This window comes from Anastrepha ludens, chromosome X (genome assembly GCF_028408465.1).
Source record: "Anastrepha ludens isolate Willacy chromosome X, idAnaLude1.1, whole genome shotgun sequence".
In the NCBI taxonomy this organism is placed as follows: Eukaryota; Metazoa; Arthropoda; class Insecta; order Diptera; family Tephritidae; genus Anastrepha; species Anastrepha ludens.
The window spans coordinates 14,416,743-14,432,345 of record NC_071503.1 but is presented as its reverse complement, the minus strand read 5'-3'; the positions used below and the strand labels follow the sequence as shown (position 1 = coordinate 14,432,345).

The 15,603-nt window shown below is 41.5% G+C and overlaps 1 protein-coding gene across 1 annotated transcript; it reads left to right on the top strand.

Moving 5' to 3' along the window:
• The first annotated feature begins 1,785 nt into the window (after window positions 1-1,785).
• Window positions 1,786-6,990, top strand: LOC128869764 (uncharacterized). Its single transcript, XM_054112370.1, has 2 exons — window positions 1,786-5,633; window positions 5,679-6,990. The coding sequence occupies exons 1-2, from the start codon at window positions 1,786-1,788 to the stop codon at window positions 6,988-6,990; spliced, it is 5,160 nt and encodes a 1,719-aa protein (XP_053968345.1).
• The last annotated feature ends 8,613 nt before the right edge of the window (window positions 6,991-15,603 follow it).

The following is a 15,603-nucleotide window of genomic DNA, read 5'->3' as shown; positions in this document are numbered from 1 at the left end:
TTACACTTTTTCACGACTGGTCCCTGCTCGGGCGCCAGTTTTTAATTCGAAAGTCGAATTTGGTTTTTTAAAAAAGGTCGGAGCTAATGCATCGCTTTATTGGACTCCAGATTAAGACTAAAAGTTTATTTTCACAATTCAATTAATTATAATAAGTTTTACAATATTAATGCAAGTATTGCATTTTTATTCTTTGGATAAATTTACAATCTTAATGCAAGTATTGCATTTTTTATTCTTTGGAAAAATTTACAATCTTAATGCAAGTATTGCATTTTTTATTCTTTGGAAAGAATTGCCCAATTAGTGCCTGCAGGTCATTGTTCTGTTATTTGCATTTCCGGCACGCTTAAGAAATAAATTGCTTACCTAATGTCTACGACTTGTTTGTGTTATCAAATTAACAATTAAGTAAAAGTAGCAAAAGCAAAGGAAAAAGAGAAAATAAATGTAGCGCGTGTTAACTTGTACAATGCTGTGCCTATGAATATGCGCTGCGCCATGAGTGCGCGCTGGATTTCTTGAGAAGTTTACCGTTTTATTTTGAGCTGTCGCTAGTGAGCATACATACACACAGCATATGCAAGTTAAATTTTTATTTATTCATTTTTGTTTTTAAAAAATATTGCGGAGCGAACTCCGTCTTTTTTATTCGAGCCTTTAACTAGAACTAAAGCTTATAATATTTTCTTAATACTAAGCATACCCAAAAAGCATAGCCAATTTGACGATGTCACCTGCTTTGCCGCGTGACACCGTTCCTGGAATTTTGTTTCGAAATAGTTCGCACGGTAAATAAGCAAACATAGTAGCGTCAGCATAATTGCAATAAAAGCGGATGCGCGTGCAACGGGTCGCTTACAGCGTATGCAGCGTTAACTCCTCCCCACTTAAATTCGATTGTCCTCAATCGCCTTTAAAAATATGGCAGGTCGTTTACACTCATCGTGGATGCGCGAATCGAGGTCGGGGGTTGAATGTTGGTTAGAATTATTGGTGTTACCGGGAGGTTCTTTGATTCGGTGATTTTCGTTGCTTTATTTGTTAAATTTGATGAAAATTTGCATAGACGTATCAGGAGGGCTGTGATGGCTATTATGACAATAAATGCTGTCATCGAGACTTCACCTACTGTTGAGTTCAATTTAATATTAGTTAAAATACTTTAATGTTTTTCAACTTTTGTTATTTGTTATAATTTTCTGTGAATTAAGTAGGTTTTGTTTGTAAAGAAATGTGTATAAATACGGAACATTTTGTAAAATAAATGTGAGAAAAAATTGTAATTTTGAATCAGAAGCAACATACTTTAAATTGGGAATTTTTGCCGCAATATCATCGCTACAATAACCAACAGGAATTTGTGCTCATCGTTAGTGAGGTCCTTCGTTCCGGATATTTCATCGCTTCAATCAACTTGGTCCTATCGCAACATCAAGAATTAAGGATTCTCCCTGCAAACGAATTTATAGCCGCCTTCAAAGATTCTTCCCGCATCAATTTCTTCCTGCAACATTATTGGTTCTTCCCGCAACAGTTTTGTAGCTGCATACAGGATTCTCCCCGCAACATTTTTGGTCCTTCGAGCCGGATATAGTCACTCCGCTTGCCTTTTGCATGTACGCATTCGCTTGTGTACATACATACGCGTAGCAAAAGGCGCAACGAATATTAAGAAAATTATTTTTGTGCATTAAATCGTGTGTACGTTTGTGCAGCCGTTCCTGCATTTAACATCGCGAAAATTCTAAAAAACCCGTCGTTTGCTTTTCTGTCATATTAAAAATGTCGAATTCTATTAAAACGCGCGATTCCGCTCTCAATGCCATTAAACGGTATATGGCAAAAAGTATTGATGAGGCATTCACTATGGATGCAGAGAATATTGCAAGCTACCTTCAGTTATTGAGTGAACAGTGGGTTCGTTTTAACGTTGCTCAAGACGCTGTAGAAATTACGTGTGGTGCCGATGTTATTGAAATTGAAGAAAATGTGCGTATCCAAGCCGAAACTTGGTACTCTACAGCTTCAGCTAACTTTAGCCGCGTGAAAAATTGTCGTACTAATTCGCAAGATAGCTCCACAAAGGCATCTGTGTCCACGGTTATACGTTTACCGAAAATGGAGTTGCCCACATTCTCCGGTGACTCTACAGAATGGATTGGTTTTTTCGACGCGTTTTCTTCGTTAGTTGATAATAACTCTGCATTATCAGATGGACAAAAGTTGCACTATCTCCGAAGCTGCTTGAAAGGTGACGCGTTGAAAATTATCAGTGGTTTTAAAATATGTGACGCAAATTACGTTGAAGCTTGGGGTCTATTAACATCGCGGTATAAGGTTATTCGTGTAATTGTGGAATCTCACCTTCGCGCGTTGGCTGAAATTAAAAGAGCTACGCATGACAATGCTGACGCAATCAAAGGTGTAATTGATGCGTTCCAACAGCATATTCGCGAGCTTAAAGCGTTGGGTCGTCCGATTGAGTTTTGGGATGATTGGTTGGTACATGAGGTCGTCAGTAAGTTGGCATTCGAAACGCGTAAGCAGTGGGAGTTATCGCTCGTTAGTGATGATCCTCCATCTTTTGAGCAACTAATAACATTTTTAGAGATAAGATGCCGATCGTTATCGATGTTTTCGTCGTCAACAACATCAGTACCAATTAAGGTTAAAACTGCATCAGCAAGCAAGTCGACAAATGTGTTCCACACGGTATCAAAACAAAGTAACGTGTGTGCATATTGTAATGGACCTCATAAAATTTACAGTTGTGAAAAATTTCGTGAATTGGACTTGTCTACAAAATCACAGTTCGTGAAGCAAGGTCGCATATGCTTCAACTGCTTAAGTTTAGGTCACTATAAAGACCGTTGTAATAGTGCTTCCACTTGCCGCATGTGTAAACAACGTCATCACACTCTGTTGCACGGTGCTTTGCAGTCAACGACCGTTACCGCAGTGAACAATTACGCGACGCATTCGTTATGCGCTGCTGACGCCACATCAAAGGTAAGCGCAAAAGCTTTTGAACTTCCAGCAAGCGTCGACGTTCCACGCGTTTCTTCATGCTTGAACTCGAGCTCCAATCCACCCATAGCTGTAGAAAGAGTTGTGCTGTTATCCACCGCATTAGTGAAGGTACGCGACTGTTCTGGTAATTGGCAGCCCGCACGTGCACTTTTCGATTCTGGATCACATGCTTCCTTTGTAACCGAAGCGTGTGTGCAACGCTTAGGCCTGCCGCGATCAACATCTGAAGTTATCATTACTGGAATTGGGTCAGCGCAAGGAGGACGAGCTAGAGGTGAAGTATCACTTTCTCTTTCTTCTTTCTCTACAAATCAATGCTTTACTGTCAAAACGTTAATTCTGTCTAAAATTACAAGCGACTTGCCAACACAGACTATAGCTACTTCATCGTGGCCACATATCCGAGGTTTGTTTTTAGCCGATCCCCATTTTATGAAGCCTGGACGGGTCGATATATTGATTGGAATGGACGTTATGGATCAACTGATCTGTACAGAACTTCGTAAGGGTCCATCTGGAGCTCCTATGGCTCAACTGACGGTCTTTGGGTGGACTCTGTTTGGAAGCGTGAATGGATCTGAGTCTGATATGCCACGCTTACAGTCGTTACATTGCGATGTTCATTTGGATCGAGCATTGAACAAGTTATGGGAGTTAGAGGAAGCTCCGCAAAAAACGTATCTTACGCATGAGGAGCGTTACTGTGAAGACCATTTTGAAACAACGCATCGAAGGGAACCTAACGGACGGTTTGTCGTCGAATTGCCGCTGAAGCCCGATGTAGCTCTGGGAGAGTCGCGAAACTTTGCTATCCGGAATTTGTTACGACTTGAAAGAAGACTCGCTTGTGACTCCGATCTTCGTTTACGCTACAATGAATTCATGAATGAACTTATTGACATGAAACATATGCAGGTCACGTCAGAGACTATGAATCCAACGTATTATATGCCTCATCATCCTGTTTTAAAGGAAAGTAGTACCACGACCAAATTGAGGGTTGTATTTAACGCGTCCGCAAAATCAACTTCCGGAAATTCGCTGAATGACGCATTATTTATAGGACCTCAATTGCAGGAAGATTTATACTCCATCTTACTTCGCTTTAGAACACACCGCTATGCTGTAACAGCAGATGTCGCCAAAATGTATCGTCAAATCTGTGTATCCTTAAAACACGCCGATTTGCAACGCATCGTATGGCGTAGCCACCCATCCCTGCCTATCCAAGATTTTCGCATGGTTCGCGTAACGTACGGAGTGGCAGCTGCGTCTCATCTAGCTGTCCGATCACTTCAACAGACGGCAAGAGATTCGTCGAATGGTTGTGCTAGGGCTGTTAGTGTTATTCTCAAGGATTTTTACATGGATGATCTACTTACTGGTGCATCTAGTAAAGAAGAACTTCGATTGTTGCAGCAAAATATTTCCGAAATATTGAGGGAAGGGGGGTTTGAACTTCGTAAGTGGGCATCGAACTGCGCTGAACTAATCGCAAGCATTTCCAATGCATCTACGAACATATCACATTATATTGTCGACGATAAGGATGTTCACGCTTTAGGTCTTATCTGGAACACAGAAGGAGACTACCTCACGTTTACTATTAACTTGAGGGAACCGCCAGTTAAGTTGACCAAGCGTATATTTCTATCAGATGCAAGTACGCTCTTCGATCCTCTGGGCCTACTTGCTCCCGCTACTATAAATTCAAAAATTTGGTTTCAAGACATATGGCGCACTAAGGTAGGTTGGGATGATATCATTCCTGAGTCTATCGCAACGAAGTGGTTGGAGCATCGCATAGAGCTCAAGCAATTGGCACATTTGAAGGTGAACCGTTGGTTTGGTACTGAAGTAGCTGGGTCATTTACGCAATTGCACGTATTCGCAGACGCGTCCGAGCGCGCTTACGCCGCCGTCTTGTATGCACGAACAACACAAAGCGACGGTAGCATTACAGTGTCATTAATTTCGTCGAAAACCAAAGTAGCTCCGCTTAAGCCGACAACGTTGCCACGTCTTGAATTATGCGCCGCTCATCTTGCTGCTAAACTAGTGCGAAGCGTGCTGCACTGCTGGTCTGAAATCCGTTATCCGCTTTTCGCTTGGACTGATTCTACTATAACATTGGCATGGTTACAAGCTCACCCCAGCAGATGGGTGACATTTATAGCCAACCGCGTAGCTGATATTCAAGAAGTTTTGCCTCCCGAATGTTGGAACCACGTTCGTTCTGAACAGAATCCTGCAGATTGTGCTTCAAGAGGTATAACTCCCTCCGAATTATTACGTCATCAATTATGGTGGGCTGGTCCTATTTTCCTGAAAAGCACTGAACAATTATGGAAGCAGAAAAAATCTAAAGAGCACACTACAGAGCTGGGCATACGAAATAGTATTCGTGCTCATGTGACTAATTCTACAGATTATTGGTCCGTGATGACAAAATACTCATCGTATTCTAAGCTGCGTCGAGTTATTTCCTACGTTTTACGCTTTTTGACTAACATTCGGGCTAACAGACGGCTTAATGTTATAAAGCGTTTTGGTACACCGAGTTGCCAAGAGTTATTTGAAGCTGAACTTCGCCTAATAAGGTATACGCAACGGTTTTATTTTTCTAATGAAATTTCTCTTTGCAGCGCTAAAAGACCAATCCCACTTCGCAGTAGTCTTTTGCGTCTGCAGCCCTTTCTGGATGAGACTTGTGTTCTACGTGTTGGAGGAAGAATAAAAAATGATGAAGTCGCTCCAGATGTTAAGCATCCCATTATCTTGCCTAAGAATTGTCCGCTTGCTAAGTTAATAATCTGCGAAATACACAAGGTCACTTTGCACGCTGGGCCCCGCATTATGCAAACTGTCTTGCAACGTCGTTATTGGGTTATCGGAGCTCGTAGCTTGATCCGTAATATATACCATAAGTGCGTGAAATGCACTTATTTGAACCGCAATCTTACCACACAAGTCATGGGTGATCTACCTGTCATTCGCACAACCTACGCCCGTTGTTTTACTCACACTGCTGTTGACTTCGCTGGACCTTACCTCTACAAATTCACCCAAGGAAGAGGAGCTAAGGCTACCAAAGGCTACATCTGTTCGTTCATTTGTATGTGCACTGGTGCGATGCATCTCGAATTTGTTGGTGACCTGTCAACACCAGCTTTCCTAAATGCGTTTAAAAGGTTCACAAATCGTCGAGGTTTTTGTAAGGTCATGACATCAGATAACGGTACAAATTTCGTTGGAGCCGAGAAGGAGTTGCGCATTGCATTTCAACAGTGCATGGCTGATATTAAACTTCGCTCATTCTTTGCGGACTCGAATATCGAATGGCGATTTAATCCACCGGCTGCACCCCATATGGGAGGTTACTGGGAGACCGGAGTCAAACGTGTTAAGTATCATTTAAAACGCGTATTAGGAGAAGTTCCACTATCATACGAAGAGTTCAACACACTTTTGACTGAAATAGAAGCTTGCGTAAACTCTCGTCCACTCTGTGACAACTCTGAAGCTGCTGGTGACTTAGAAGTTTTAACTCCCGGACATTTCATAGTCGGTGAACCGCTTAAGTCAATACCGGAACCTGAGGGTCAAGGGTTTCGTGGAAATCTTCGACAGCGATGGCAAGCAATTTCTGCCATGAGACAACATTTCTGGCGTCGTTGGAGAGACGAGTACCTCGTGAGCTTACAACGTCGCACTAAATGGTTTCGTTCTTCACGCAACATTGAAGAAGGGGATGTGGTTGCTGTATTCAACGAGCCTAATCCTCCGACGAAGTGGACGATTGCACGAGTGATCAAATGCCATCATGGTACCGATGGACGCGTAAGAGTAGTTACGTTGAAAACACCGCATGGCGAATTGGTTCGCCCTATAGTCAAACTTTGCCTTTTGCCAACGAAAGGAGATTTATTTCATGAAGAAACTAATAACTTATCGTAAATGTTTTTCAAGGCTTTTCATTTTCTTTTTAATATTTTATTTTGAACTTATTCAGATAGTTCAAGGGCGGCGGTATGTTGAGTTCAATTTAATATTAGTTAAAATACTTTAATGTTTTTCAACTTTTGTTATTTGTTATAATTTTCTGTGAATTAAGTAGGTTTTGTTTGTAAAGAAATGTGTATAAATACGGAACATTTTGTAAAATAAATGTGAGAAAAAATTGTAATTTTGAATCAGAAGCAACATACTTTAAATTGGGAATTTTTGCCGCAATATCATCGCTACAATAACCAACAGGAATTTGTGCTCATCGTTAGTGAGGTCCTTCGTTCCGGATATTTCATCGCTTCAATCAACTTGGTCCTATCGCAACATCAAGAATTAAGGATTCTCCCTGCAAACGAATTTATAGCCGCCTTCAAAGATTCTTCCCGCATCAATTTCTTCCTGCAACATTATTGGTTCTTCCCGCAACAGTTTTGTAGCTGCATACAGGATTCTCCCCGCAACAAATAGTGCTAAGGATGAACAATTTTTAGCACGTCGCTTTTCCTCCTCGATGATTCTAAGGCGCGTCCTTTCCTCTTTTTTTGTTAGTTTTTTGTCCACTCCGGCTAAGTGACCGGGCCGACCTGGTTCTCTTTGGCGCTACAAGAAGATCTTATCTTCATTTATTTTAATCGATTGAAAAGCATTGGCATGTGCGATGTCAAACAAATTGTTTAAGTTTGAAACAAACTCCTGTCGACGCTGTTCAAACACTTCTTGAGTTTTTTTCGCATTTTTTTGCAATTCTCTCCAAACTTGGTATAAGTTAATTAGTTTCTTAACACAGTTAGATATTGATCTGGTCGGTATACGTGCCTTTTCCCAATAAATAATACACTCACGAATTGTGAGATTTGCACTTTCATTGACACTTAAGTTCACTTCACGAATATTATAGATCAAAACTGCCAGTACTTGCCCGTTAGAGGGAAGTTTAGAACCGGTAATTTGATGTTTTACGTCCCCTATTAAAAATATCTCCTTTTTGGAACTTCGTAACTCCACTGACATGTTGACTACACGAAAACCCCGCGATTACTAATAAAACAAACAAGTAATTACACGCAATCAATCCGACAGTTCGCGCGCGCCGTACTATACAAGTACCGTTAGGTTTCCGCGCAACTCGGCACGGGTTGCCGTGATTCTAAATAGACGAAGCTTTAATTTTAGATGTTTTGAGACCATTCAAACAAAATAAGAGGGTATGTGTTAAAAAAAAAACACTTTAATTTTTTTGGGACACCCTAGTCTATATAGACGACATAATAGTGTTTGGTATAGACGAACAGAGCCACCTCAAAAATGTCGAAAACAGTTTTCCTACGCTAGAAAAAGCGAATATGAAAGTCCAATTGGACAAGTGTGAGTTTTTTCGAAAGGAAGTCGAATTTTTAGGATTCATCATATCCCCGCAAGGTATAAAAATCAATCCGGTCAAAGTAAGTGCAATTCAAAATTTTTCACGCCCAAAAACATTGAAAGACCTTAGATCTTTCCTCGGACTATCAGGCTATTATCGGCGCTTTATCAGAGGTTATGCCAAGCTAGCAAAACCTCTGACCTCGCTTTTGAGAGGGGAAGATGGACGAGTGTCCAAAAATGCATCCAGCAAAAAGCTAGTTGCGTTCAATAGTCTCGCCCTAACTGCCTTCAGGAATATAAAAACAGTGTTAACTTCAGAAGAAGTTATTTTATCATACCCCAATTTCAAAGAGGAATTTCACCTTACGACAGATGCATCAAACTACGCTCTAGGTGCCTGTCCTCGAACAATCAGGAAATCCAATTACCTTCATATCCCGATCACTCAATAAGACAGAGGAAAGTTATGCCGCGAATGAAAAAGAAATGTTGGCAATAATTTGGGCCCTCACTTCACTGAGGAACTATTTATACGGATCCGCTAAAGTTGTAATTTTCACAGATCACCAACCGCTCACCTTTGCATTAAGCAACAAAAACCATAATGGCAAAATGAAAAGGTGGAAGTGCATCCTCGAAGAATATAACTACGAGATGAAGTATAAGCCCGGAAAAACCAGCGTCTTAGCAGACACACTTTCGAGACCCCCCAAACGGACATTAATACTCTTACAACTACAGACCATAGCGACGAAAGTTCCTCACACCTCCTTATTCCGGCCACTGAAGCCCCCATAAACGCTATTAAAAACCAACTGTTCTTAATGATTGGCAACACCGATAGCTACTCATTCCAGTTACAATTTCCTAGTTTCCACAGGCACTCTGTTACAAAATCAAATTATTCTAATCAGGCCATCATAGACATATTTAAACGCTACCTCGACCCTTCACTCGTCAACGGACTATACACCACAGAAAGACTGATGGGTTAAATCTAAGAAATATTCCAACTCCATTTGAGCAACATAAAAATTCGCTACACACAAACTCTTCTCCAGGATATCACATCAGAAACCGAACAAGAACGAATTATAACACAAGAGCATCGGCGAGCTCATAGAAACAGCCGCGAAAGCAAAACGCAAATTCTGCGAAAATTCTATTTCCCAAGCATTCGCGCAAAACTCGAAAAAGTTGTTAAACAGTGCTCAACTTGTAGTGCACATAAATACGATAGGCCTCCAACCAAACCACAAATTCAACCGACCCCCATTCCACAATTCCCAGGTGAAATCGTCCATATCGACATATATTCCACCGAAAAAAACTAATCCTTACCGCCATAGATAAATTCTCTAAGTATGCCCAGGTGAAAATGAGACCAAATGTCAATTAACATTTATACCACACCACCCTACAGTAGCACAAGCAATGGGCAAATAGAAAGGTTTCACAGCACACTTTCGGAAATTATGAGATGCCTCAAGGCAAATCAAACGACAATAACATTTGAAGAACTTTTATTCTGTATAGCTGTACAATATAACTGTACAAGAATACAATTCCTCAATACACTCAACGACGAAAAATAAACCAATAGACACATTTTTCGGTAGTAGAATCCATAGTGACCCCCAACAGCTAGAACAACAAAGACAAGAAAACATAGCCCTACTTAAGTAAAAACAAGAACTTGACCTCTCGTACCACAACAAAAATAGACCCCAAAATAAGGATTTCTCACCAGGAGAAATTATTTAATATATGTTAAAATAAACAAAAGACTATGCTCCAATTTGACCCCGAAGTATAAGAAAGAGAAAGTTTCGGAAAACCGCAGGAAAACAGTTAAGTATCAGGACGAATAGTTCACAAATCCCTAATAAAAACTTAATTATTTTTCAGATAAAATGGATCACTACAAACTCTTTATTCTTCTTATGACGATCTCTACTTCTTCATCAAACATACAAATTCTTGACTATAGTAAATCTCAATTAGTAACAATAGACAATAAATAGCTTAAATTATACGTGTAATACCACCAATGACCACCACATACCAACAATAGAAAAAATAAACAAAGGCGTAATTCTACTCAATAAATTCAGCGGTAAAATAGAAGCCGATAAAATGGCACAGGAGATAAACGGGACACATGTTGTAATATTTTACAACGCTACCATTAGAATCAACAACAAAGAATATAGCAATATAGAAGAAATGCCAATTACATCTATGCCAGCAATATTACAGCCAAGTCCATTAGAGAAAGACCATATTGAGATACTTTCGCTCGAGTCCCTAAAGGACTTACATATAAACAACACACATAGAATAAATTCTCGCAAAAGGGCAACACTATCCATTGCGCTTTTCATTTTGCTAAAGAAAAAATCAATAAAGATACAATACATCGAGAAAGAAGTATCAAAGTCTAAAGCAGGAAGCCCGCCACAAGAAAGTAATGACATTCCAACATACCTAAACGACTTACCCTTCTATTAATGATCGAGGACAATCATACTTAAGAGGGAAGGAGTTAACACCACACCTTACAAAACCTCGAATTGGACAATAACCCCATGGGTTAGTTTCACCGATAATACATTCGATGAATTCGTTATAACCGCTGACGCTGCATCAGCATTCCACGAACATTTACATCAAATTAGTAAATGTATCGATCAGCAACAATAATGAGTCAACAACAGTCAGCATATTGACGGTCGAAATAGGTATAATGTAGAAGTAAGAAACATAATGTAATTAATTTTAAGTTGAGCTTAAACCAATTAAGACAAATGAATCGGACAATAGTCCGATTGTCCTTTTTAAAAATTAAAATCAAAATGTAAAACATTAACTGGCGCCCGAGCAGGGACCGGTTAAAAGTTCGCGTATCGGTAGTGAGTGGAAAAAAAAATAATAACGCCTGTAAGAAAAAAAAAACAGCCGAAGTATCAACGTGCGAAATTCTTAAAATTAATAAGTGACGATAAAACGCCTGTGAGAAAAAATAAAATAAAAAAACAGCCGAAAATCAACGCGCGGACACTCACAAAAGGAAATTCACATCACGCATATAAAGTGGAATAGGTTGAAACAAGGACATTGGTCTGCATGCAAAAGAAGTGGAATAATCCCAAAGGACTTCCATACCACGCATGCGAAGTAGAAATGCCCCCAACAAACGTGAACAAAAGAGCCGGTCCAGAAGACAGCAGCGTTAAATTCCTGTAGGACAGAAACGCACTCCTCTTCAAAGTGTGTTTGGTGGTACCACGAGTAGCTGCAGTAAAAGGGAAATTATACCGCAACACCAGGAGGACTTAAGTAAGTCATTTTATGTATATAAATTAAGAAAATATTTAACAAATGGTGAAAAAGTGTAAAAGATTTATTTGAACAAACTAATAAAGGAAAATTTAAACCAAGAAGGTTATTAAGCTCACCAAAATAGTGAACAAATTCAAACATTAAATTTTAAACAAGGATAACATTAACTGCACATTTGACATTAAAATTTTGTGTAATAAAAAGTAAACACTTATTTAGAAATATAGAATCATCGGAAATTGTGCAACCAAAAATATTGGTTAAATATCTAAAAGGAAAAACAAGAAAAAAAAAACGCTTATATATATAACGAGATTTTTTTCTTCTCTCATCAACTAATAATACTCACAAACATAATATCGGGCTAGTACAGCCAATCTTATATATAAAAATGGAGACGTTTTTTTGTGTTCGTTGGTCACCGATTCACGCCTAAACGCTTTCACCGATTTCAACCAAACTTTCACAGATCATTGGTATTGGTCCATAGATGGTTTATGTGAAGTTTTAAAGAAATCGGTAAAAGTATGCGTGCGTTGTGTAAGTGTGAAAAATACTGTGACTGTATTATTCGTAACGCAATAGTTGTCCTCTCTTTTCTTTCCTTTTTATGCATGCGTGACACGGCATCAAAGCACACTGCTTTTTTTAAACTGGAAAAATATTTTCAGCTTCATTTGAACGTTTTATGATTTAGATAAAATAAAAAGTTTTTGGACGAATATTGAAACGTTTACTTAAATTAAATGTTAAATACATATATATAAATGCGCAAATATGGGAGGATGGTTCCATGTGTAGAAGTCCACGCAAGTGGGGAAAGTTACTGATCGCCATTCACTTGGGAGTGGCCAGGACGATTCTTCTACATATGGCTCAAGCAGCTCACAACGGCCGGGATTAGCCCACGTATCCTCTGGGTAGCTTCCGAATACCCGTTCGGGAGTGAGCTAACGTGAGAAGGCGAAGCATTCCAGGATAGCTGGTTGTGCGCTGGGTTTGGGACCCGCCACTTAAAACCCCCCCCCCCAATGAAAAGAATTGCAAAGCCTCGGATGAGAACTGCCTTTACTGATGACGACCCCTGCAAACGAAATAAGGAATATGATTTGAAGACATGCACCTGGAATGTCCGGTCCCTTAATGGGGAAGGTGCCTCTGCCCGGCTGGTTGATGTCCTCGTGAGAGTAAAGGCTGAAATCACTGCCATCCAAGAGATGCGATGGACGGGGCAAGGTAAGAAAACCATAGGACCTTGCGACGTCTACTACAGCTGCCATGTAAAGGAGCGCAAATTCGGTGTCGGATTTGTTGTGGGAGAGAGACTTCGTCGCCAAGTACTGTCGTTCACTCCGGTGGACGAGCGTCTCGCAATAATCCGCATCAAAGCGCGATTTTTTAACATCTCGCTAATTTGCGCCCACGCCCCGATGGAAGAGAAGGACGATGCGACCAAAGATTCCTTCTATGAGCGTTTGAAACGTTCCTATGAGCGTTGCCCCCGCCACGACATAAAAATCGTGCTTGGCGACTTCAACGCCAGGGTGGGCAAGGAGGGAATTTTTGGTCCCACAGTCGGAAAATTCAGCCTGCACAACGAAACATCCGGTAACGGACAGAAGCCGATCGACTTCGCCGGTGCCCGAAACATGTTAGTCTGCAGCACCAGATTCCAGCATGAAAAGATACACCAAGCTACCTGGCTGCCTCCTGATCGAAAAACGCGAAACCAAATCGATTATGTTGTGATAGATGGAAGACACGCTTCTAGTGTATTAGATGTACGTACGATCCGAGGACCCAACATCGACTCGGATCATTACCTTGTTGCAGCCAAACTACGCACACGCCTCTGTGCAGCAAAAAATGAACATCTACCTACGCAAAGAATGTTCGACATCGAAAAGCTGCAATCACAACAGACAGCCAGAAGATTCGCCACTCGACTCTCACTCCTGCTCTCGCAGAGCACTGCCCAACAAACCGGCATGCGCGAGCAATGGATCAACATTTCTCGTTCCCCACGTACCGCCGCCGAAGAAGAAATCGGATTCCGGTGAGCCCGAAAAAACAATTGGTACGACGAGGAATGTCATGCTGCCGCAGAAAGAAAGGATGCCGCCTATAGAGCCACGCTGCGATCGGGCGCAACGCGAGCCATGTGGGATCGCTACAGAGAGCTGAAAAAGGAAGAGAGACGTATTATCCGACAGAAGAAACGAGAGGCCGAAATACGTGAGTGCGAGGAGCTTGAGATGCTGGCCAATAGGAACAACGCCCGAAAGTTCTACTAGAGGTTCGGCGGCGTACAGAAGGTTTTAAGACCGGGTCGTTTTCCTGTAAGAACAAAGACGGCGATCTGGTGACTGACGTACAGAGCAATCTTAAATTATGGAGGGAACACTTCTCGAACCTGTTAAACGGTGACAGCTGCGCATGTCATAGAGAATGTGAAGATCCCGATACCCCAATCGTTGACGACGGAATTGTCGTTCCGCTACCCGATCATGACGAGGTAAGAATAGCGATAACGCGGCTAAAGAACAACAAAGTCGCGGGCGCCGACGGACTGCCGGCTGAGCTATTCAAACATGGCGGCGAGGAGCTGGTAAGGTGCATGCATCAGCTCCTATGCAAAATATGGTCGGATGAAAGCATGCCTGCCTATTGGAATTTAAGTGTGCTCTGCCCAATCCATAAGAAGGGCGATCCTGCAATTTGTGCCAATTACCGCGAGATTAGTCTTCTAAACATCTTTACAAGGTTCCAGCGAGCGTATTGTGTGAAAGGCTGAAGCCCACCGTCAACCAACTGATTGGACCCTATCAGTGTGGCTTCAGACCTGGAAAGTCTACGATCGACCAAATATTCACAATACGCCAAATCTTGGAAAAGACCCATGAAAGGAGAATCGACACACACCATCTTTTCGTCGATTTCAAAGCGCCATTCGACAGTACGGAAAGGAGTTACTTGTATACCGCGATGTCCGAATTTGGTATCCCCACAAAACTAATACGGCTTGGCAAGATGACGTTGCTCAACACCAGCAGCGCCGTCAGAATTGGGAAGGACCTCTCCGAACCGTTTGATACCAAACGAGGTTTCAGACATGATGTTGGAGAGCATCGTACGAGCCGCAGAACTTAATCGCTCAGTCACAATATTTTATTAGAGCGTACAACTGTTGGCGTATGCCGATGATATCGATATCACCGGTCTTAACAACCGCGCTGTTAGTTCTGCCTTCTCCAAACTGGATAAAGATGCAAAGCGAATGGGTCTGGTGGTGAACGAGGACAAAACGAAGTACCCCCTGTCTTCAAACAAACAGTCGGCGCACTCGCGTATCGGCACCCACGTCACTTTAGGCAGTTATAATTTCGAGGTTGTAAAAAGACTTCGCTTATTTAGAAAACCCAATTTGGAATCTCTCTGGCCAACAAGTGCTACTTTGCTACGCTAAGTAGGCAACTGAGCAGTAAAGTCCTCTCTCGACGAACAAAATTAACACTCTACAAGGCTCTCATCATGCCCGTCCTAACGTATGGCGCAGAAGCGTGGACGATTTTTGGACCTTTGGCAACGGCGAATATCGTAGACGATGGAACGATGAGCTGTATGAGCTTTACGACGACATAAACATAGCGCACCGAATAAAGATCCAGCGGCTTCGTTGGCTGGGCCATGTCGTCCGAATGGATACAAACGCTCCGGCTTTGAAAGTATTCGATGCGGTACCAGCTGGTGGTAGCAGAGGAAGAGGAAGGCCTCCTCTGCGTTGGAAAGGTCAGGTGGAGAAGGACTTGGCTTCACTTGGTGTGTCCAATTGGCGCGGGTTAGCACGAGAAAGAA

Excerpts from the sequence above, each read along its gene's own strand:
- LOC128869764 (XM_054112370.1), top strand. The coding sequence starts at position 1,786 with ATGTCGAATTCTATTAAAACGCGCGATTCCGCTCTCAATGCCATTAAA. Across the intron at positions 5,634-5,678 it reads GCTGAACTTCGCCTAATAAG|CGCTAAAAGACCAATCCCAC; the intron begins GTATACGCAACG and ends TTCTCTTTGCAG.